This window comes from Hippocampus comes, unplaced genomic scaffold (assembly GCF_001891065.2).
Source record: "Hippocampus comes isolate QL1 unplaced genomic scaffold, H_comes_QL1_v1.1 scaffold37, whole genome shotgun sequence".
Taxonomy (NCBI): domain Eukaryota; kingdom Metazoa; phylum Chordata; class Actinopteri; order Syngnathiformes; family Syngnathidae; genus Hippocampus; species Hippocampus comes.
Window position 1 is genome coordinate 1,357,625 of NW_017805535.1, and position 23,391 is coordinate 1,381,015.

At 39.9% G+C, this 23,391-nt stretch overlaps 1 protein-coding gene across 2 annotated transcripts; it reads right to left on the reverse strand.

The window, feature by feature from the left end:
- Window positions 1-1,278: 1,278 nt before the first annotated feature.
- kiaa0513 (KIAA0513 ortholog) lies at window positions 1,279-20,504 on the reverse strand. Of its 2 annotated transcripts, XM_019878215.1 has the most exons (13): window positions 20,391-20,504; window positions 16,369-16,891; window positions 15,800-15,899; window positions 14,578-14,651; window positions 13,459-13,529; window positions 13,074-13,281; window positions 12,946-12,986; window positions 12,766-12,838; window positions 11,442-11,519; window positions 11,190-11,219; window positions 6,749-6,829; window positions 5,175-5,269; window positions 1,279-4,288 (listed from the first exon to the last, which is right to left on the reverse strand). In XM_019878215.1, exons 2-13 carry the CDS (start codon window positions 16,722-16,724, stop codon window positions 4,239-4,241), a joined length of 1,257 nt encoding a protein of 418 aa, XP_019733774.1. In that variant the 5' UTR covers window positions 16,725-16,891; window positions 20,391-20,504; the 3' UTR covers window positions 1,279-4,238. The 2 variants fall into 2 exon arrangements, with proteins under 2 accessions (XP_019733774.1, XP_019733775.1); XM_019878216.1 differs by lacking the exon at window positions 11,190-11,219.
- Between the last annotated feature and the right edge of the window lie 2,887 nt (window positions 20,505-23,391).

Genomic DNA, 23,391 nt, shown 5'->3' on the forward strand with positions numbered 1-23,391 from the left:
GAGTGCTGTGTGCTGCTCGTTGGTAAGTACTGTACAACGAGCAGCACACAGGCATGATTGGTTACGTAAATCATGTTGCATCATTTGGGGAGGGCCTGGAAGACGTCATAAAAAATAGCTCATCGCGATTGTAAATGACCAGTTGAAGAACATTTTCTTATTTACTGCCTACAACATATTTTTCGAATTCTAAGAAATCAAAAAACAGAGTTCATCAACCTTGATTTAGACTCCTCGTCTCTCGTCAGTCGTTTTTGCTCTCTAGTTTCTCGTTTGGATTGAAATTACTTTGTCTGTCATCTTCCTCTTATTTTATTTCGTTTAATTGGACTCTTGTAATTTCGTTTATATTCTCGGCTACACTTAAGACTGGTCAATAATTTGTAAAAATAACAGCCAAACGTGTGGACTGATATAGTATGTGTGTGTATCTCTATCTCTATCTCTCTCTCTCTCTCTCTCTCTCTCTCTCCCTCTCTCTCTCTCTCTCTCTCTCTCGACAGTATATATTAGTATAAAGTGAAGAAAAATGACATTTACCAAATTGTGACATCGGAGGTTTTGGCCTGACGCCAGCAATATGTACAGGATGTACATATATATTCAGTAACTGCAAACTAATGTAAGCTTATGTTAAATTATCAATTATTTTCATTTTATATTTGAGCATTATAATCTTTTATGTTATAGTTATCTAAATTATATTCTGTTTAATAATTGTTGAAACATTTTTATGTTGCTTGCGTCTGAGAAGCAGGAAGTGTTTTCGTGACTGAAAGGGGGGTGTGTTCTCGTTCATCCGTTCGGAGGTGCAGACGTTTTTTTTTTCGTTCTCCTTTTTAATAAACTGCGTTAAAGGATTCCATCTCTCCATCTGTCATTCGTAAAGAAGAGCCATCCACTGAAAAACAACGAACCCCTCTACTTACACTAATTTGGACATCTGTGGCATTGTATTGTGCAATAAAACTGCACATTTTAGTGTCCTTTTGAAGTTGCAGTTTAAGGCACAGCAGCGCAATAATCCTCCTATCTAATCATACTGTATACCACACCTGTGAGGTGGGTAGATTATCCCAGCAAAGGCGAAGGGCTCACTTACATAGATTCAACAAATTAGTGAGCAATATTTGAGACAAGTGGAACTTTTCTCTATGTAGTAAATGTCCTGGCTATCTATGGTCAGCCAAGTGTTGCATTTGTATTTCATCTTGGTGTACGTATTGTATTTTTTTTCATGGACTTGAATGGATATCCTAGAAAAAACACAAAACTTCGCCAGAAAAATACATTTATTACAGCATCTTGATTTAACATTGACTTGTCCATGCATTTAAAATAAACATTCAGCAAACAATATTCACATATTTCTGAGAGCTGCAACTGTCAGTCAATTGAAATATTAACCTTGCGTTCTTTGCTATGAGTGCCCAGTTCATGAATTTCTACTATTTGAAATATAAGCGTACTTGCTTTGATATCTTAATTATTTCTCTGACCGCAAAATATTAAGTGGTGCGACAAGTGGCGCCACATTATAATCACCCCTGCACATGCTTCCTTTATTCACAATCCACGAGTGAGGAATGTCGGTGCACTGCTATGAGTCGAACAAAGGCATTATTATCCAGGGGGAACTGGCTGGATACCTGAAGCAGGTATCAAAAGTAAAGGCAGAGTATCATTTTCTGTACAGATAGACTACGGTATACAGATAAATGTTTCAAACAAGATATCAACATGCATTTTGTGTACAACAGCAAAATAGGTGTTGTTAAAAAAAAATCCTAAAGCTGCCACATGGTGAGGTCAACCTCACACCAGGAAAAAACAAAAAACAAACACAAATAAACAACACGTTACCTAACCGATATTCGAGCCTTAAAGTGGCCAACATTGGAGCACAGCAAGTGACAGTTGAAAAATCATACAAAATAGTGCAATTTGGCAAATAAGCTGACGGATATTCTGAAGGGGATGTGCAACATCTCGTAAAGACAGGTTTATTCATGAATACACAATCGTTTGAAATGAGGATGTATAACAGATTTGGGTTGTTTTCAGTACACGACAGGTTCATCAACATTAATGGATCACCAGTACATTTATTGTTTATACATGTACAAATATAGAGAAATACTTCACAGAACGTACTGTAGGACTTGCTAATCTGCTGAATGACTTCATTTTAACTGCATTAAATGATTTGCAACACTCAAATGAAACAAGCATTTAAAAGCACAAATTGCGCTTGCAGTGAAGAATTATGCTATCAGTTGCTCTTCCTAAACCAATCCTGAGCGAGACTTGTTTGTCCAATTTAAGGTAAGAAATATTCAATTAAATAGATGAGGGTATTTATGTTCACGAAAATCTTTTAAGTGATCATTTTTGCTGATAGAATTGCAGAATTAGACGACATCATTTATTTTAAATCACTCTTTTCTGAGACTGTTGGTTTTATTTAGCATAAAGACTTTCAAAAACATTTTCAGGAAAAATGTCATCTTACAAGAATATAGTCATGCGAAGACACAGCATCATCACAAACCTACAGTGACACCGGCAGCCCTGATCTTTCTCTCAAGACTATGGCCGTCAAAATTCATGTTTAATCGACAACTAATCAATCATCAAATCAACTGACAACTATTTTGATAATCAAGTTATCGTTTTGGGCTATTCTTTCACTTAAAACTGTCCAAATCTTCAGATTTCAGCCTCTCAATAGTAAATATTCACAGATTTCTGTAGCCCTTCAATAAAGCAGACCAATCAGCTGTGCGGTTTAATCAAAATAAAGACATTTGCAAAAAGGCTGGCGAGTATATCAATCCTTCTAGTCTGATATTTAAGTGTTCTTTGTTGTTTTTTTACAATCACTAAACAATATTTTTTAAAAAAACAATTTATTATCAATCACTACTTGGTTTTGCAATACACTTTCATGCAAAATAAAATTTCATTCGATTAATTGATGGAATAATCACTAGAATAATCAATTCTAAACATATTCGCTCGTGACAGTTCCTCTCATGACCTGTATATTTATGAAGTAATACAATTAAATATTTGTTGAAAACAAATATAGGCGCAACCCTAAAACTCCTTCAACATAACGATCATCTACAATGACAGTGGAGTTTCAGCTCGTAACTGAAAGCCAATTGTTGTAATGCTCAGATCTCACTGATGTGGCACACATGCAGTCGGAGATTATGTAACAAACTGGACGATGGATTTGAAGAGTCTTTATGCAATAAGATAGGTGACAGTCTCATGGCAATGGATCCATATACCGTATCTAATTTAATAAAAAGGGAAGGCTAATACTGTCTTGAGAGTGATATGTTCAAAGCAAGTCTCAACAGGGCCTTCTGATTAAAGCTTTCAGGGACAGCGGTGACTACAGTGGACGGCTTAACAGGTTATCAGGTTACAGGTTATCATTGTTGGTGCATGAAAGGGTTAATATTGTGTTTGTGGAATATGAATTAAAGAGCAAAAGCCACCCATTTTAATCCGTTTCAGGGGGCAGCCATTTTAGTACTTGCTGTTGACTGAAAATGACAAAATGACAACCCAGTTGCTCAGGGCTCACGGCACAGCTTGCGGACATCACATGACCAAAGCCAGAAAACAGGTGATCTGTGATTGGCCATGACCTGAGCCCCAGGCAACTTTGATGTCCTTTTCAGTCATCAACGATCAGCGAAATGCTATTTTAAGAGACAGAGATGGAGTGAAAGGCATGTTTTTCCGGAACAATCTTTGCGCTATTGTAAATGCTACTCAGACACTTGGATCTACTCCTTTTTTTTTTTTTTTTTTTTTTTTTTTTGTCAAAGCAGTTTCCGATGAAGTACAGTATAATGCGCTCTCATGAGAGGAAAAAGATACTCAGTCATTGTTAGTAGCAGATGAAGCCAGTGACAAGAAGTTATTGCACTATATACTACACATATGGAGAGCGGTACAGTTGCAACACAGAGGCAGATAGAACTTACAGGTTAGACAAATAGTTGCTTTGCTGCCAAAATTGACGCGGCAACAGCTGATGATGATGTATTATTGCTGATGGAGGATGTGCTTAGAAGAGCACACCCAAATTGGACGGATAGGCTTTGCTACAGCTATGATACAGTCATGTGTTTTGCCATTCCACTTGACATTGATTAGGCGAGGCTCATGCGACGCGAAGACTGGAGGCTTTGAAATTCAGCATGTCGTCCGGACCCTCACTCTGTAGCCATTTTCTCAATATGGTCACTTAGCAACTTGTACTGTTCTGAAAAGATTTAAATGGCGTCACTTTGGTATTCTTGGGGGAAAAAAAAAATCAACATACAGTGAAACTTCTCTACATTGAAATCATGTTTGCAGCAAGAAATTTTTCACAACAGGGGACTTTTCACTGTAGCAAATTTTATCTCAGACGTAAACACGAACACACACAAAAAACGTATATGTGTACTTTTTATTTTATTCCAGTAGTGCATAAGTGTGAGCATACACTTGTTTGACACTTCATATAGCCAGCGTAGAAAGGGAAAAAAGGGAAAGAAGTTGCGAAATTTACGATCAGCATTTACTTTCACTTACATCAATTTATTGCATCATGTCTTTTATTTTGCTTCCTCCATCTTTCATTTTTATTACCTTTATCCTGTCTTAAAGCGTTAAAGTTTTTCTTTTCTTAACTCCTTGGTATGCAAAAGCCATTTTAGCAATGCAACTTTCATGCTGCGTCTGAAACAAATACTTCCTGTACTACTGCGCATGTGTAAACCAGAGTGATGGTTGCTGTTGCCGTTTCCGAACGAAGCAGTAGAGGTCGCTGTGGCATGCTGTGGTTGGATTAGACTTTTGCGGAAGGTTTGTTTTCATTGTAGTGAATCTCGTTGCGAGGCAAGAGCAGAGAAAAAGATTTCGTATATCGGAATGGGGGGACTTTTCGTTGTAGGGGAGGCAGAAAAGTGGGAATGGCTTTCATGCATGAAAATTTTTTCACACTAGGGGGCATTTTCGCCCATGTAGGTTTCGTTGTCGAGGGTTTTCCTTGTAGGACATTTTAAAGTAAGATGCCCGAGAACTTGATAGCTTGCAAAGTGTCGGTGGCACACTTAAAATAACACCGATGGCTTATACATACTGCATATTCTAGAATGTCTTACCTTTATTCAGGTTTCCGATGACAGCCTGCTTTTTCAGAAAATCGTTGCACAGTTTTTTACTGAGCCCAAATGCCAGCATGTTGTGAGTAAATGTCCTGAAAAACACATCCATAAAAGCAAACATAAGAGCATAAATGATCATTTTTAGGTGTAGCTCTGGATCATTATCAACCTTCTGCAAAGCTCGCTGATGAGCTGATCGTTTGAATCAGGTGTGGATGGGGGCTCTCGAGGACCGCAGTGAGGAGTGCAACGACCTCAACATTGGTGAAACCAAGCAAACATGACACAAGAACATGGCACAACCGTAGCTTGCAGTTTTTTTGGGGTCCAGTGTTGGCAGTTTATTTGCATCTCATTAAACAACGGGACTCCTCTTGAGGACGACACCCAACAATTTCGAGATTCAGAAGGTAAAACTATCATCCACTGTGTGCCAAACAGAGGTGGAATAAAAATTAACTAATCCCAACAATGTCATTGTGTTTCGTTATTTGTTAGTTTGTGCTTTTTATATGATGTTATGCTTGAGTTTTTCGTTGTTGTTTCTTGAATTGCTGTTGTGGTTCATCATTTTTATTTTAGTTTTTTTTTTTTTAACTGCAATCATTGTTTGTTATTTTTTGTTGTGCTTTTTTTATTTTACTGTTGTGCTCAGTTTTATTGTGTTTTTAATTTGCCGTGGAGTTCGGTTATTGATGATGTTTTTGTTTTTTTGGCAGGGTTATTTGTTGCTGTTTTTGTGTTTGGTTATTTGTTGTTGTGTTTTTTCATTTGTTGTTATTTGCTGTTGTGTTTGCACTTCTGGGCCATGTTGGTTCTCATTTTGAAACTATATGCAGTTTGAAGGAAAACAGACCTTGCAGGCTTAATTGTTATTGTTGGCACGCGGTGGTTGGTGGTGGTGATTCACTGGTGCTCAATACAAGTGGTTTTTTTTTTTTTTTTTTTAAATAACCGCCCTGGTTTCTTCATTTCTTGAGATCAAGGGACACCTCAGGGACTAAAACTCTGATTTGAGGAGCTTAAGTTAGTTTAGCAGGTTTTGACAATGTCATTATATATATACAGTCAAACCTCGGTTTTCGAACGTCTCGGTTCTCGACCAATTCGGTTTTCGACCAAAAATTTCGAGGTTTTTATGCCTCGGATAATGAACAAATTTCGGTTCTCGAACAAACTGAGTGCACTTGAATGCACCATTTGACTCCTCTCGCCTTTCTTACACGAGGAAGTGACGCTTCCTCGGGTAGACGAGGAAGTGACGCTTCCTTGTGTTGCTTTCCATTGTGAGCAGACGTGTTCAGTAAACATTTTTATTTTAAAAAGAGCGTGGTTTCGGTTTTCGAACAATTTCGGTTTTCGAACAGCCTTCTGGAACGGATTATGGACGAAAACCGAGGTTTGACTTGGCAGGACTCAAACCCATGCACCTTTGTGATCAAAACACAAAATTAGCAGAGGCCTTTTTTTTACTGACATTTTAAGGTGACAGTATCATTTCTGGTCAGGGCCACACAAATAAGATTTGCAACGATGTCTCACAAAACTTTCCATGTCGGCAGCTTCCTCACCCCAGTTGGCCAAAGGCAATGTTCTCGTCCATTTTGGAGGTGTCGTCTCTTTCCTCCTGGGTCATGTGACACCACTTCTCCCTGTTGACAGAAAAAGTTTGCCTTAAATTCGCAAAAAAAAAAAGTTCTTATTCAGCTTCCAAATTATCGGTTATATCGAGCTTAAAAAGAAGATCAGCTAGTTTTCACTTTGAAGCGGTTACCTTATATATAATACATGGACAGGCCAAGTTCATCAGCTATCAGGAATGACGAAAATAATGATTTAAGCGGCTTCAACACACATCAACACTGTTCACGGGTGGGTGTGTTTTCATGAACGTACCGGTAATCATTTAACAATATGACTGATAATAAAATGCAGACTTCCTGTGAAATGAGTCTGATTAATGTGTGCAGGTTGAAATTTAGTTACGGTCCGTCCAGTGGCTACATTTTCCACTACACTGCTACTACTAGCGAGTCATTCAGTAAAGTAAGTACCTCCTGATTACATAAAGACTTGCTTGGGTGGTATGGGATATAAACCACCCAAAAAAATCCTGATGGATTATTGAGAGATATGATTACGTTAACACATACACTACTCACAAAACGTTATTGGGCTGCACCATGATGTACTCTCACCTTTACACCTGACTTTCCTTTGACTTTCTCAACAAAGTCCGCAATGTTTCAGTACATTTTTGGCACTGCTCGAACAAGGGGCCGAATGGCAAAATGATTTTTTTGATGAATAAAGTCCTTTCTGTGAATTTTTCAGTGTATCTGTTTCAACCGGACATTGAAACCCTAAACTCAGTGGCCGCTTCCCTTCTGAGAACAGAAAGATTACGGTGATCTGATTTTTTTTTTAATGACTGCACCAGCACAACACCTGAAGAAACTGGAGAGTGTGTGCAATTGTGCTCTGGTTTTGTTACTGGTTGTGGAAATTGTTTTCATCATTGCACGCTTTATGCGGTTGCTAAGTATCCATTTCTGTACAGTATGTCCACAGACTCTCACACTGGTTTACTTTTGTTTCGAATTCCATTGTCGGAATGTTCCCATCTTACTTTTGTGTGTACTTGTATCAAAACCAACAGTCCAATGTTTTTGTTTTTTCATCTGGTTAATTAAACAGGGAGGGTCGGGCAAAAAAACCCATCCAGTTTGAGAAGTGTCGCAATGGCAAGGTACTATTCATCAACAGCTAGGTGTTGTTGTGGTCTTGTGATGTCACAATGCGAACAGCATGAGGAAGAGGACTGTTTAAAGAGCAATTACAAGTCAACCAGGAAACGTACTGGCCCAGTCCTGGATCAAACACCAACACAGTATGTCCTTGCTGTTGATACCACAGGTGGAAAAATCGAGTATGTCCACGTCAGCATTTCAGAACATGAACCCTTTCAGGGACAACAGTTACTACATTGGACAGCTTATCATAATCATGTTACAGGGTGCAGGAAAAGGTGAAATAAACACACACAATAAGATATATTTAAACATTTTGGGTGCTTGTGCTGGTTTTTTTTTTTTGCGAAATATGTTGCTGTAAAATGGCAAAATAGCAGCAGAATGTTTCCAAAAAACAAAAAACGAGAGCATACAGGAAAGGAGAAAATGATGCAGTGAGGCGTGACGTGGATATGAACAGCGAGCAGTGGATCTGTTTGTTCCAGAAATACAGCAAATGTATTTCCAGACAATGTCTCAGCAGCACATTCATGACATTAATTGCTAGTTATGGAAGCGCCACTTGAAAAACGAACAGGAAGCAAGAGGTTCTTTCTACAGCATCGTATTGACATGCTTTATAAATCACACAGACTATTAGACGACTGAACCACAATGACATGCCAAGCTGATGCCAAATAAAGACAGAAGAATAGATAGTAGGATGAGTAAAAATGAGTAAAAATTCCAAACAAAAAATATTTTATAGAGGGGGAAAAAAAGGCAAAATGAAATGAAAATGTTAGTATGCATTACAATAAGGATGAATGCTTTTTTTAAAATTCGCCCTGATGCATTCCTTTGAGCACCAGCAGTTTTAGCATCATGTTTTCTATTCCCTAATGAGAATAGTCTCTTTTCTACTCTGACACTATGAAGGGATATAAAATCAGCTCCTACAATAACTTGCAGTGATGAAATACTCATAATCAGTAGCCTTCATCCATAGTTTTGCATCGGGGCGATTTAAATTCCGTTTACCTTTTAAATACCATTTAATGATTACACTTATGGCCAAATGTTTTGTCGCCGACTTAAAATGTGTTTTGCTTCTTCAGTTCTCATGTTGATGATACACCATGCCTGCACATGGTTGAGATGAGCAGTTTTTTGTTGAAAATTCCTCCAAATTGGTGTAAATGAATAGCAGATGAAATGGCAACACGTAAAGAGGGCCATTCGAGAATCTAGAATTTCCGCCCACCCATCATATTTTAAATACAGTGAAACTCCTCTACAACGAAATCATGTTTGGAGCAAGAAATTTTTCACAACAGGGGGTTTTTCACTGTAGCAAATTTGATCTCAGATGTAAACACACACGCGCACACACACCCACACACGCACACACACACACACACACAAACGTATGTGTACTCTATTTTTATTCCAATAGTGCATAAGCATGAGCACACCCTTATTTGACACTTCATATAGTCAGTGTAGAAAGAAAAAAAAGGGAAAGAAATTGCGAAATTTATGATCAGCATTCACTTTCACTTACGTCAATTTCTTAGATAATGTATTTTATTTTGCTTCCTCCGTCTTTCATTTTGATCACTTTTACCCTCTCTTCCAGCGTCAGAACGCTTCTTGTCTTAGCTGCTTGACATCCAAAGGTCCGTTTTGTAGCCATTTTAGCAATGCAACGTCCATGCTCGTCTGAATCTAATAACAAATACTTCCTGGACCCGGTGGCTTTTCTTTCCACCATCTCACTGTCTCTAACTCGACCTCCCCTCGATCGCCACCCAAGACAGCGTTGCTCAGCTGATGTCATGCAATGAACTTTTAAAGCCAGCTGCGGGACGCTTCGTAGTCCTCGATGGCCATAGTTAGCGCGATGGAACTCACCTTCTCTCTAATTAGCGCTCCAGTTAGCGTAAGGTTTTTAGCATGATAACAAGTAAAGCATTCCGAGAAACGTTCATTTATTTGACTGTCCGTCGAGCCACAAGCAATTTACTCTGAGCAGCTAATCGGATGCATTCCACTCTATCTTCCACGGATCTAGCTACAGTATCTACACACAGAGATAGTGAGGTCCCTCTTGGCCAATCGGAGGCCAGGATGATGCTCGGTAAGCCAATTGCAGAGCAGCCATGAGTATGTTGCGTTCAGGAAACTCGGAGCTGTGTAAACCAGTGTGGTGGTTGCTGTAGCCGTTTCCGAACGAAGCAGTAGAGGTCGCTGTTGGATTAGACTTCGTTGTAGTGAATCTCTTCGCGAGGCAAGAGCAGAGAAAAAGATTTCGTATAACGCAACAGGGAGTTTTTCGTTGTATGGGGGGCAGGAGAGTGGGAATGGTGTTAATGCATGAAGATTTTTTCACATTAGGGGGTATTTTCGCCCATGTAGGTTTCGTTGTAGAGAAGTTTGACTGTAAATCACATAAAAAATACTAAAACACGCAGTTTTGGAGTAAATGTACTTATATACAGACCAAATCTAAAAAAAGCAAAAAACAAAGAAAAAGAGAATCCTTGAAATTCATTTGAAAAATGGCAATAAGTCAAGACTTGTAGCTAGCTGGTGTGGCATAAGTAGCACCGTGCTACTCAAATATGTTTTGATGTGCCGTAAAACGCCAATTTTGCCTTGCAACCTGTTGTGAAACCCATTATTTCATGTCTTAACTCACAATCACACGATTGGGGGCAGAATGCGGTCTCCAAGTGCTCGCTTTACAGCGGCCAACTTTTCATCATCTGAATGCGGAGATGATGGAGAATATTTATAAACATACTTTGTGCGCATGCACTCCAGCGAGTGAGTATGCTTTCACCAATGCTGACCGTGAACCTCACCTGCACTGAATTTAAAGAGAATGAAAGGAGCCATTTCGATTGGCTGGGAATCACGTCGGCTGTATTCACTCCCACAATGGCGCAAACGCCCATGTTTAACTGTGCCCGTCTACAAAACCACCAAAAGAAAGAAAACTCCACCCTTACACACAGTTAGATTCCACTACACTTGCGTTGGGCACGAAAATAGGACCCCAGACCTCAAATGTAGCGAACTAAAAAATCACAAACCAACATGTGACATAACCAAAAAACATTCCATTACAAAGAACCTCATAAATCACATGAAGCCATGCGAATAAAGGACAGCCACAATTACATCAGATTTTCCTGCAAAATTTCAAGTCTTGCTGTTCTTTTTTTTTTGTTTGTTTTGGGCCTTTTTGAGGGCAGCAGACAAATGGAAGACCGACCTCTTATCTTTATCCCCATCTTGCGTTCCCCTGCTAGGCAGCAAGGCACAAGAAGAAAAGGGTTAAGTTGACATGCAGGAAGACGGCGAATTGAAGAAAGAGGAGCAAACTTTTCCCAGACACACAGAAGCACAGATATGAAAGGACATTTTCTCGTAATTTATCAACCAATTCAATATCACGTAATGGAGGAAAACACAGTTAACAATCAAATGAATTGTTCATCTAGTCTCCTCTGACATTTGGACTCACCTTGTTGTTGGCGACCTCTTTTTCCTCTCGCAATGAACTGCGTCAAAGAATGCTGCATTCCAAAATCGCAACGTGTGCCTGACATGGAGCAAACAACATCACATGAAAAAAAGATTTAGAATGTGGTTTTGTTACTTCTAAAGAAATTCTTATGGTATTTAAGTTCATTATGCTTTTGCACAAAAATTAATGCACTTTGAGAAAGAAAGGAATCGTTTTTTTTTTAAATACATTTTTATATTTCGTCCTATTGGCAGAACAGTGTGCTTGTGGTTAGCAGATTTGCCTGACAGTTGAGAGGTTCAGGGTTCAAATCTCCTATCGTGTGGCGTTTGCATGTTTCTCAAGGTACTCCGCATCCCCCCCACCCCCACCCCCAAAAAAAACTTGCTTGTGAGGTGAATTGAAGACTCTAAACTGCCCATAATCCTAGTTAAAAACTTGGCTTTTCTTCCATACCTTTTAGGTATTCCAGTCATTTTAAAAATCATTTGTGTGTGTGTGTGTGTGTGGGGGGGGGGCGTAGAAACCTATTTTATGCATTTACTTTTAAAATACAGTGGGATGTTACGCTCTGAAAATTACCCGCAATAGGCTTCTGCTTCTTCATCATCTTCTTCTAAAGCAGATGAAGAAGAAGCACCTTACCCCGGACATATGACAGCCAAGAACTATTGTCATGGCAACTTGGTTTCTCTTCCCACAAGGATTAAAAAGGCGCATTAATTCACCTGGATTGTACCTTTGGCTACTATGCAACACTGATAAAGGTAAACAGTTTTAGGATAAAAAGGAAAACTTTTCACATGATTATTAAGCGGATGTTTCATCGTCCTTCTGCTTGCACTGGGCTCCGTTTTTGGGGCACTCTGAATAACTGAACGGTGCATTTTTGAACAATGTTCTGTGTTTCTGAACTGTCTGAGGGAAGCAGCGTGTTCTAAGCATATTTCCAAATGCAGCCACGATGACGGAACGGGGATTTTGGGTGCGACAAGTTGTCTAATGTTCATGGTCTTGGTTTCTCCTCAAGAAAAAAACATATAAAAAGAAATAAAATAACATAATATCAACCTGTCTGACTTAGAAGAAAGAAAAATAGCAAGAATCCCCACAAAAGAGAAAGGTAAATCTATAATGGATTAAGTTATGGTCACAACTGAATCCCCCGATAGAGTGAAGCCACAATACAGTACGTGTAACTGAACTGCAAAGTAGTGAGGGAACACTGTCAATACGAGATATAGATGGGAACTGAAGTGATTTTTCTTTTTGCTTTTTTTTTTTAATTCCATTTCACTGTGCAAAGAGAGAAAACAAATACCAGATGGGTTGCTGCTTCAGATGGGTATACAAGTAAACTTTTTCTCCCTTCTTTTCCTCTGGAGCCTCTGAAACAAGGGGAAAATAACGTGTTAAATGTTGTTAATTTGAAAGAAAGTAGTGCAAGACAAATTTTTCATGGAAAAAAAAACCCACACAATTTAAGTTTAAGGCCCCTTACCTGTTGATTTGGATTTTGGCTCTACTGGATTTTCACCATCCCTGTATTGAATGTAAGAGGACAGGGTGCATTTAATGGCAAACAAACATTATGTTTATGAGAATATCCAAAAGAACATATTTGCATACTCTGTCTTTGGAGTGATTGAGCTTCTCAGTTTACTTTCTAAACCTCCAAAAAAGCTTTTGACATCAGTCTTTGATGAGTTCTTCAGGAGTCTCTCAGCAGCGCCCTTCTTATCAGAGAGCCAGGAGTTGGCCTTGTTTAAATATGAGTCCAGACCAGCTGGAGGACCACCTCGATCAAAGAGTTCTGCAGGAGACAGCTGGGACTTTCCTTGACAGGAAAAAAAAAAAGTCAATAGAAAGGCAATTCCATCCAATTGCCGGGTCACTTAACTCCCGAGTTATACATTACAAATAATTAAATGACCTTCCATTCTATGTGATGTTATTCGTCTAAATATTAGTAGAAGTCTATTTCAATTTTTGTGTTCAAGAAAAATGAATTTACCAACATAGTAGTACGTAAAGCACATAGTCATGAGGTTTTTGGCTGGGCTGTAGTCATCCACTTGAAAACATCTGAAAAAATTCAGAACCAAAACATAACACTTGCGCTTGATGTCAACAGCAGCGGTCATGCATTTCATTATTTTGTTGACAGTTATAATGCTAAAAATAGTCCTTCTAGCTAGGGATGCACGAAAACCTATCAGACCGATAAAAACGAATGACATCAGATTCAAAACGAAAATTGACTGACAAAAAGAGCCGTTTGAAATACATTGACTGTGGACTGTTGCATTTTATTACTCATTGAAACCTGACTACTTACTCTGAATCTCGACACGGGCAGCGGCTTCAAAGTGAATTTTCATTGCCAGATTATTTTGTCCAATAGGCACAGACAACAACTAACAACTGGTGCAAAAACGTGGTTTTGAAAATGGATGGATGGCTATGACACTGGACTGTGTCCTACTGCATACAAATGGCTGTGGCTCAGTGAAATGCAGCTACAATGTGTGATATTTTTCATCATTTGTTTTTTTTTTTTTTATTTGGGTCCTTGAAAACGTCTTCACATGAAAATGGCCAGTAGCATTAAAATGTTTCGGGTCCTGTCTTTAAAGATATGTGTGAGCATGTGTATGTGCTATTTTGGAAATATCACTGCTAAGTAATAAATAATTTTATGAGTGATTTATTCTTTGAAGCATTAATATTAAATAGATATGAAGCACGAGTGGGGGTGATAAAGAAACCAACGTGATGTTATTAAGGGGTACGAACACGAATCAATGCTTTTGAGATCCCTCATCGCCTCACAATTTCAGGGACAAGAGTTCAGAAAGTAGCAAAACATGCTCTATGTTGTCATTGGCCACTTTTTTCTGTCATCCTCTGGACCCGCTATATTAGTAGGAAGTGGGATTGAAATGTTTAATTCTTTTAAGATACAACAACAAATATATTTGCAGCACACACAAAAAAAACTATCTTTTATAATATTCAGTTTGGAGAAGCAAAAATTTATTGTTGTATTGGTGGAAAATAACAGCCATCGTGCATCCCTACTTATGGCCATCATTTTATTTTGACACTCAAACGATCTCCAAAACTCACTTACTCAAATAGCACGACCGCAAATGACTGCACCAGTCGATAGAAAGTAGCTTCGGTCACACATTTAGAGTGGCAGCGCTGAATAGAGAGGACAGAATTTAAAATGAAATCTATTTTCTGCATTTCCTATACAGTATTCAGGTATTATGATTTTCAATCGAGAGGGACAATTAGTCAGTCAAGAACACACAATACAGTAATCCCTCGCTATTTCGCGGTTCGTTTATTGCGGCTTCAGTGCATCGCGGATTTTTTCAAACATATTCATAAAAAAATGAATAAATTTTAAAAAAATCCATATACATGGAGTACAGTACTGTATATGTTGCTCTATGTCAGGGGCCCCCAACCTTTTTTGCCCCACGGACCAGTTTATGTCAGACAATATTTTCAGGGACCGGCAATTAAGGTGGGGCGGAAATAATACAACAAAATAATATGGTGTGAGCTGCATGAAAACTGTGGCGTTTTCGAAATATAATAATAAACACAAGGAGCGTCTAATTTGGCCGCGACACTCCGATCGCTACGGTAATGTTTAATGCCTTCAAAATACGATACAACGCAAATTCAAAGTGCATGAAAATGACGACTCACCACACACCGAGCTTGATTTTCTGCAACCAGACGGTCCCATCTTGGGGTAATAGGAGACAATGACACCTCAAGTGTGTGGTTTATGTCCAGTCTACTTCGTAATTTTGTTTTCGTCGCCGTTGCTGCAGAAACCCCCCCGCCTCACACAGGTAGGATGTCGGAAATAGCAACAGTGCTATTGTGGCCATCTCAGAGTATTCAGCCATAACTTTAATCCAGTTGTCTCGAACGTACTTTTAAGGCCGGCGTCATTTGCGATCTCCAGCAGTTTTTTTACTCATTTTGAAAGCTCCGGCATTTTGTTTTTAGCGTAATCGGTCACGTGACGGAGAAGCGTGGCTTGACGTGTGTCAAGCGTCATCTTTTTGGGGACCGTTTGGGGACTTAAAAAAAAAAAAAAGATTTTTAATTTATTTTTACTTGTATATGTTTATTGGTCGCTACTTCGCGGATTTTTGTTTATCGCGGGTGGTTTTGGTCCCCATTAAGCGCGATAAACGAGGGATTACTGTATAAATTATTACACAGAGGGGGAAAAAAAGTCACACTTTTGTCACTTGGTATGTAGTAAATACTGTATAGTCTATCAAAACCATGTCGTTCTAGATTCAGAAATTCTTCCTCTTCACCTGTGCACTGACGTATTTCGCAAACCATTCCCTGCCTTTGCCATTCTCGCCAGTGCATAGCTCTCCAAAACGAGCTTTCTCTTCTTGATCCAAATCCTGCCTGAGAAAAGATTTTGCAAAAATCAAATGAAGGCAACATTAAAAACAGAAGCCTACAGTTGGAAAAACATGTACAACAGTTGATAAATGCCACAGAAAAAATGTGATGACACAAGAGACACAAATGATCTTAAAACTATTAAAACAGAGATGTAAAAATCTACAAAAAACGTCCAAATTAAGGTTCCTCAAGATCAGAATGTGAACTACACAAAATTGTGACACAGCTCCATCTGCTGGAATCACTGCCCCACTTGGCTCAATGCAGATGGGATGTCATAATCAACAAAATAAGATGCTCTCCGCACCTTCAATCAGAACAGCGCAACGTTTCAATGTTCTTTGTGGCACTCCAAATGGATTGGCATGGTTTGGTGTCATTCCTCAAACAAACAAATGAACGACTCAAGTATCTACCAGACTAAACTTGCATGATTCACGCTTGGCCGAAGTACGAACACGTGCCTTACCTTCCATGAAACACTTTCTCCACATAAATCTTCATGAACTCCCTTTTCTCTAAGGCCTCGGCATCAGCGTCCTCACTACTGTGAACAGATGAGGATGACGACCGCCTCAGTTCCCACATAGTGGAGGGGGGATCCATGTCATTCTCACTGTCGGCAGATCCTGTTGCATCGCTTTCGTTTTCTTCTTCGTCGTCATGATGGTGATGCGAACTGTTGTTGGTGGGTGCAATTGGCTCAGATAATGAGGAGGACAGGTGCTGTGGGGAGAGTATGTCTGAATGGCCCTGAAGATTGTCTCGCGCCTCATGAAGAGTTGTCGCCTCAGATGGTAGATCAAAGTCTATGAGGTTGTCCATTGCAATCGACTCGACGCTGGTTCGTGCCTTTTAGGTTTCAGACTGAGCTACTAAGTGCTCTGCGGGAACAGAACTGTGGCTGCAAGTGAGGCCGCATGAGGTTTAATTTGTCTTGATTGCGTTGAACTGAAATCGCTGCTAATTTGGACATCACAAACACTCTGCATCTGTAAACAAAAGAAAGAAAACATTACAACTGTATGACATGATTGTGCTTTGCTTTCTGCGAAAAGCTAGCTTTTGGAGTGCTCAGGTCTTCAGCAACAACTAGCTACCACAATTTGGTTTGGCAAATGTAAAGGGGCACTCACTGCTAAAAACAACAAGGATTTGAATTGGCAATGAGCAACTGATGCAATTTGGGAAAAAAGTCTATTTTGCCACACAATTCCCTCCGTAAGCCGTCACCTTACCGTGGTGGAGGCGTTTGTGTTTCCCAATGACCCTAGGAGCTAAGTTGTCTGGGACTTTATGCCCCTGGCAGGGTCACCCATGGCAAACATATTCTAGGTGAGGGACCAGACAAAGCACGGCTCAGAGACCCCTTATGATGATTGAAATTAATGGATCTAAGTTTCCCTTGCCCGGACGCGGTTCACCGGGGCCGCCCTCTGGAGCCAGGCCTGGAGGTGGGGCTCGTTGGCGAGCGCCTGGTGGCCGGGTCTACACCCACTTCCCCCAGCCGGTCTCAGCCCGAAGAGGCAATGTGGGTCCCCCTTCCCATGGGCTCACCACCCATGGGAGGGGCCTAAGGGGTCAGGTGCAATGCGAGCTGCGCGGCAGCCAAAGGGTCCGAGCCACGGCTACAAAAGCTAGCTCTAGGGACATTGAATGTCACCTCTCTTGCAGGAAAGGAGCCCAAGGTGGTGTGTGAAGCAGAGAAGTTCCGACTGGATATAGTCGGACTTGCCTCTACACACAGCCTGGGCTCTGGTACCAGCTCTCTCGAGAGGGGTTGTGCTGTATACAGCACATTTGAAATTTCGTCCCTCTCACACTTTTTTTTATTTTTTTATTATTTATAAATCCTACTTCACGGATTTCACTTATCACTGGTTCTTTTTGGAATGTAAGCCCCGCGATAAACGAGGAATTACTGTATATCTAAATGTCCTGTGTATACGTTATGGTTACAGGCATGGGTTTGAAGAAAATAAAATATGATTAGGAGCGGCTCTCCCATCTCTCAAAGAAGCACTGCAATCAGGCCGGGTGACAATTTCACAGCATCAAATGCTGCAATAAATGTATGACAAGCAGAAGTAGCTGACAAGATACGGGAGGTGAGAGTGAGGTTGGCCAATGAGTATCACCACGGACCGATAAGGAGAGAATATTTTACTTGATGTGTCATTTCATGTAGTAACGTCTGGTTTATTTATGAGACAGCAAACATACACTCAGTAGAAACATGCAAACTGACCTGGGACGCGGGGTATTGTATTTCGAGCCATAAATATGTGTGTTGGTTAAAAAAAACAAAAACAAAGTTAAACCAGAAGTTGCGTGTTAGAGTATCTCCATAAGACTCATGTATAGACTGAGAAGCACTTGTCATTGCAGCATTTGCCATGCGTGTTGGTTCCTTTTTTCCTGGTCATTCCTCTGTTTTGCCAAAAGAGAGTGAATATACAAAGTTTGAAAAAGAAGTTTGTCGAAGCATCACATTTTTGACTGCACAGGTTTCTCTCTCTGGGAGAAGACTGCCCTTGGTTGAAAGTAGGCCATAGTGGTCAGTATTATTTTGTATTGCCTGTTGCGAATACTTTTTTTTTTCATTTTCCTTTCTTTCTACAGTACAACAAAACAAACATTTAATCCCTACAGCCAAATAAATGTACATAATGCACACCGGCATACAGGGCCTATATTGTGATGAGCTTTGACGCTAAGCAATGCTATCTTTTTAGTAAATGTGATATGTTGTATGTCTAAATATTAGTGTGTTGCTATGAAATCATCATATGAAAAAGGAACTGGAGTCTTGCATCCAATCAATGGGAAGCATAATTAAAATACTGTAACTGCAATCAAAAACAAGAAATACAAAATAGGTGTGCCCTGCGATTGGCCAGCAACCAGCTCAGGGTCTACCTCGCCAACTGCCCAACGAGGGCTGGAATAGGCTTCTGCATGCGAGCAACCCTCATGAGGATAAGTGGTTCAGATGATGAATGGATGGAAATACAAGCTGTTCCTTATTGGCCTCTTCAGCGCACTATGGTGCCGTGTATGCATAGAACACACACTTAAAATGGGATAAGAAGAGTAGAAGAAAGTTGTAAAAGAGCTCTATTAATATAACTTGTTTTTGACAGATTGAGAAGAATATGTGCCCTTGAGTATTGTTATACTAACTGTATTTATGTGTTCCTCCAACATTTGTTAGTGTGTGCATGAATATTCGTTATTTGAAGGAATACCACTCTGGGAAGCAGATGCAAATTTTCCGCTTGCATGTCATCGGGATTTTACAGTGACTTTCGAATTAGTACTGGCAATGTCTTCTTTCTTTCTTTTTTTTTTTAATGAACCAAGCACGTCTTGTATTTAAATGTACAATGCCTATAATGCTTTTAGTTTTACAGTGAACTCCAACGGGGGTGTCATGAAAAGGCTTAAAGCACACGCAGGGAGGGCTGAATCGAATCATATGCGACATATTGCTACTCAAGCAACATGGTGCATTCATTCATTCTATGCACGCAACGATATCTATCTATCTATCTACCTACCTATCTATCTATCCGTATGTCTGTCTGTCGCACGTCTTTGCGAAACGCATACTGAACGGGCCATTATCTTGATGACGATGTTTTTTATTTATCGTGCAGCCAGCCATATATACATAGAGTAATATTAAGATAGCTACTTGAATTAAAAACCCTCCCAACCAAGCGTATCACCCACCACAATATGACAGAAACATGACTTGCTTCCTGCGTCTGCAGGGGAGACAGTGACGAGGAATAGAACGACACAGAAGATAGGCTGACTGTCAATCACCGCATCGAAATACACTGTAGCTTAAACAAGACCTCGATTTAGAAAAGACACACAAGAAAAAGGCTTCCCAGACAGAAATAAAACGGGGGCGGGGGGAGAAGACATTTGTGTTTTCATCAAATCGAGCAGTAGGACAGTATTAAAATATGAAGCACAAACATCTTCAAACAGTGGCAATAACTTATTTTTCCATTCTATGGTCTACATTTTTAAGTCTGCTTTATTGCGCAATGTTAAATAAAGGGATCATTCTTGCTCATCACCGCAGACCTGTAATTTGAACCTGAGAGGTGCACGCAGAGTTGTTAAGGAAGGAAGCAGCACTGAATAAACAGCAAAAGGCTGGCTGGCTGACGTTTCCTGAAGGTTGCACGCTGCAATGTGATAAGCGTCGCTGCGTAGCCATGTTTTACGGAATACGATGATAAATCGGTTTCGTTAACAGGCCAAACACTGGCGAAATGATTATGGTCAAACATCCATAACGGTTCCCCAAAAATAAAGCGCTGACAGACAGCACAGGACAGGACAGAGAACTCTGACACCGTTCAAATAAGCAAACAGACAATCGTTGCGTTCAAACATTAAACACCGAGAAAGTGTGAGGCATTTACAAAGTATTTATGAATGTCACGAAACATAAAGTAGAGGTGTACGTACAGGAGAGGAGGTTTGCTGACAGGAAGATGAGCTGCTTCTCTCTGCTGTCCAGTGTTGTCGCTTTTGCTTTTGCTGGTGGTGACTCTTGTCTTGCAGAAGTGAGCATGCGCAAGAACGGAATGACGCGAGGAGAACCCACATGACGTTGAAGGCAGTGCAGCCAATCACCAGCGCCATGTGGATCCAGCTCCTTGAGATGTTGATAACTCTTTGATATATGTTATTATTGTCGTGACTAATAATACATTTATTATAGTCCGGTACGACGAAAAAGAGATTGGGGGAAAATTTGCGAAAAAACGCAAAATTATCATGTATGTAAACCTTCTGCCAGGTCAGTTTGGTCATGACAGCGTAAGTGCCAGCTCTGTGTTCCTGCGCTTATTTGTGACGCCCTTGACTGAAATCTATGCCCACGTTTTCTTATTTTCATCAGCAAAAAGTTCCCCTGAGTGACCTCGTTTTCTCGGGCGCTCTCCTGTAACTGCCGACCGATGCACCGTGCAGATGTTTCCCGAAACCGTGTGTGAGTGTGTGCCTACGTTTGCGTGTGCGTGTATGTATGTATGTATGTATGTATGTATGTATGTATGTATGTATGTATGTATTTATTGTTTTGAATTTAGACTTTTCTGCTTTTCGCATCCCGCCTAGTGACTTCGTAAAGTCACCGCAGTAAAGTAACAGCATGTACTTAGTGAATAAATACACGCACATTAGGAAACGACGACTTTGCCAGTTTTAGTTATTTACTTTAGTCGTCTTATCATTATTATCATTACATTATATCATTAAATGAAGTCTCTTTAAATACTGTATTTATATTTTGAGACAGTGGCACGGTATTTTAAGCTATTTAACAGCAACTTGCTTGTGTTCTCTTGACCGAAGTGACTTTGCTGAGTGCAAGGCCCGTAAGATGAGTTTCTCATGGGTGGGTCCAGCTTCTTTTTTGTTGTGAAGGGAAATTAGTGGGATTTACATCGATGGCAATCTATTGCTGTTGTTTTTTGTTTTTGTTTTTTTGTGGGGGGGCGTGATGAGCTTTTTGCATATATTCAAACAGGATTCGAGGCTGTAAAACAGAATATAATAAATAGAAAATTTTTGTTTGTGGTATTGTTAATCACAATATTAAAACTGCAAAAACACATTGTGACAACTGCAGTTCTCTCGAGTGGCTGTGTGTGTGTGTGAGGCCAAGCACCTGTGTTTAGGGCAGGGGTTCGGGAACTTTTTTTTTTTTTTTTTTTTACACCAGGGCCCATCACCATGATATTACCCCTCTGACACAAGACAATAATTTTCTTTCCAATACTATATTCTATGTGCCCTAACTAGTGTGATCGTGGTATTCTGATTAATATTGCATGAAATAATAATTAAGTAGATTAATCCACCTGTTTTCTTCCGTCTCAGGAAGCAGCCATCTTGACATTCTACCGCCCTCTGCTGTCGACTGAATTGATGTCAGTGCTTACATTTTAAATGTCACATGCATCAAAGTTCCCTGAGGCTTGCATTGCGAACCTCATGGCTCACCTGTTTTGTGTGTTGGTACATAAGATGTTCGTAATGTGAGTCCGTGGGTACTTTGACATCAACGTCAGGTGCCAGCAAAGGACAGTAGAGGACAAGATGGCAGAATCTTTGACATTGATGAAAATGGATGGATGAATGCGGTTAACTGTTCGTGCATGAACGTAATATTAATCAGAACACCATGTTTAGACTATTGGGTGGGTCCCACGTAATTTATATGACGATGCATTTTCAGCATTGCCACCTAGCTGACCGCATGATTTAGTGGTAGAAATGGGCATATTAGTCATCACTATGTTACTCATAAGGGCGTTGCATAAGTACTGATGTCAATTAAGGGTTTCAGTTCTTATGTTGGGGGATGAGGGCCGACAAATGATGGCTGCCCAATGGCCTCACTCTGCCCCGATTTGGCCACGCTCAAAAAGTTTCGAAAACTGAAATGGTGAAAACTATTTAACACTATAGCTACACCATTCAATACTACGTAGTTCTCAGTTAGTTGTTTTCACGTTTTCAGCAATTCTGTTTCATCATACATAATTTATATTTCTTGAAAAAATCTCTCAAGCCACTTTATAGATGTGTGTTTGCCCTGTAGAAGCCTTTTAACACAGCGCCAAAGATAATTCACAAAGGCGTTTAAGCCTTCAAATGTGTCGTAGCAGTTGTATTTATTAGCAGAGAATGATTTCCACTGATTACATCAATTATTATGAAATGTACATCAGGTGAATAACCAGGCCATGTTTTTTGTACATACACTTGAACATACTCTAGTACGGTAATCATTACTCAAAGGTTATAAGGGGTCATGCCACTCATTTGAGGCAGAGGTGTAAAACAATCTCCATCCTTGAAGTCGTAGCAATAGACACAAAGCAACCATTTTTAGAGTTCAGTTTCCAGATATGGCTGTTGCAGCTAACATTTCCACTTTCTGAGGGAGAATGACCGTTGCAAAATGGACTCTATCCTTCTTCAGTTTTTGTCGAACAGTTTGTTTCACATCAAGCTCCATGTACTCCTGCTTCTGCCTGTCATACTGAGGCCAAGCGACCAGGCCTGGCCCATTGGGTGACCTAAGGAGAAACATATAAAAAGGCCATCATTGCAATAAGTCAACGTATTATGTATGTATGTATGTATGTATGTATATCACCATGATATTACCCCTCTGACACAAGACAATAATTTTCTTTCCAATACTATATTCTATGTGCCCTAACTAGTGTGATCGTGGTATTCTGATTAATATTGCATGAAATAATAATTAAGTAGATTAATCCACCTGTTTTCTTCCGTCTCAGGAAGCAGCCATCTTGACATTCTACCGCCCTCTGCTGTCGACTGAATTGATGTCAGTGCTTACATTTTAAATGTCACATGCATCAAAGTTCCCTGAGGCTTGCATTGCGAACCTCATGGCTCACCTGTTTTGTGTGTTGGTACATAAGAT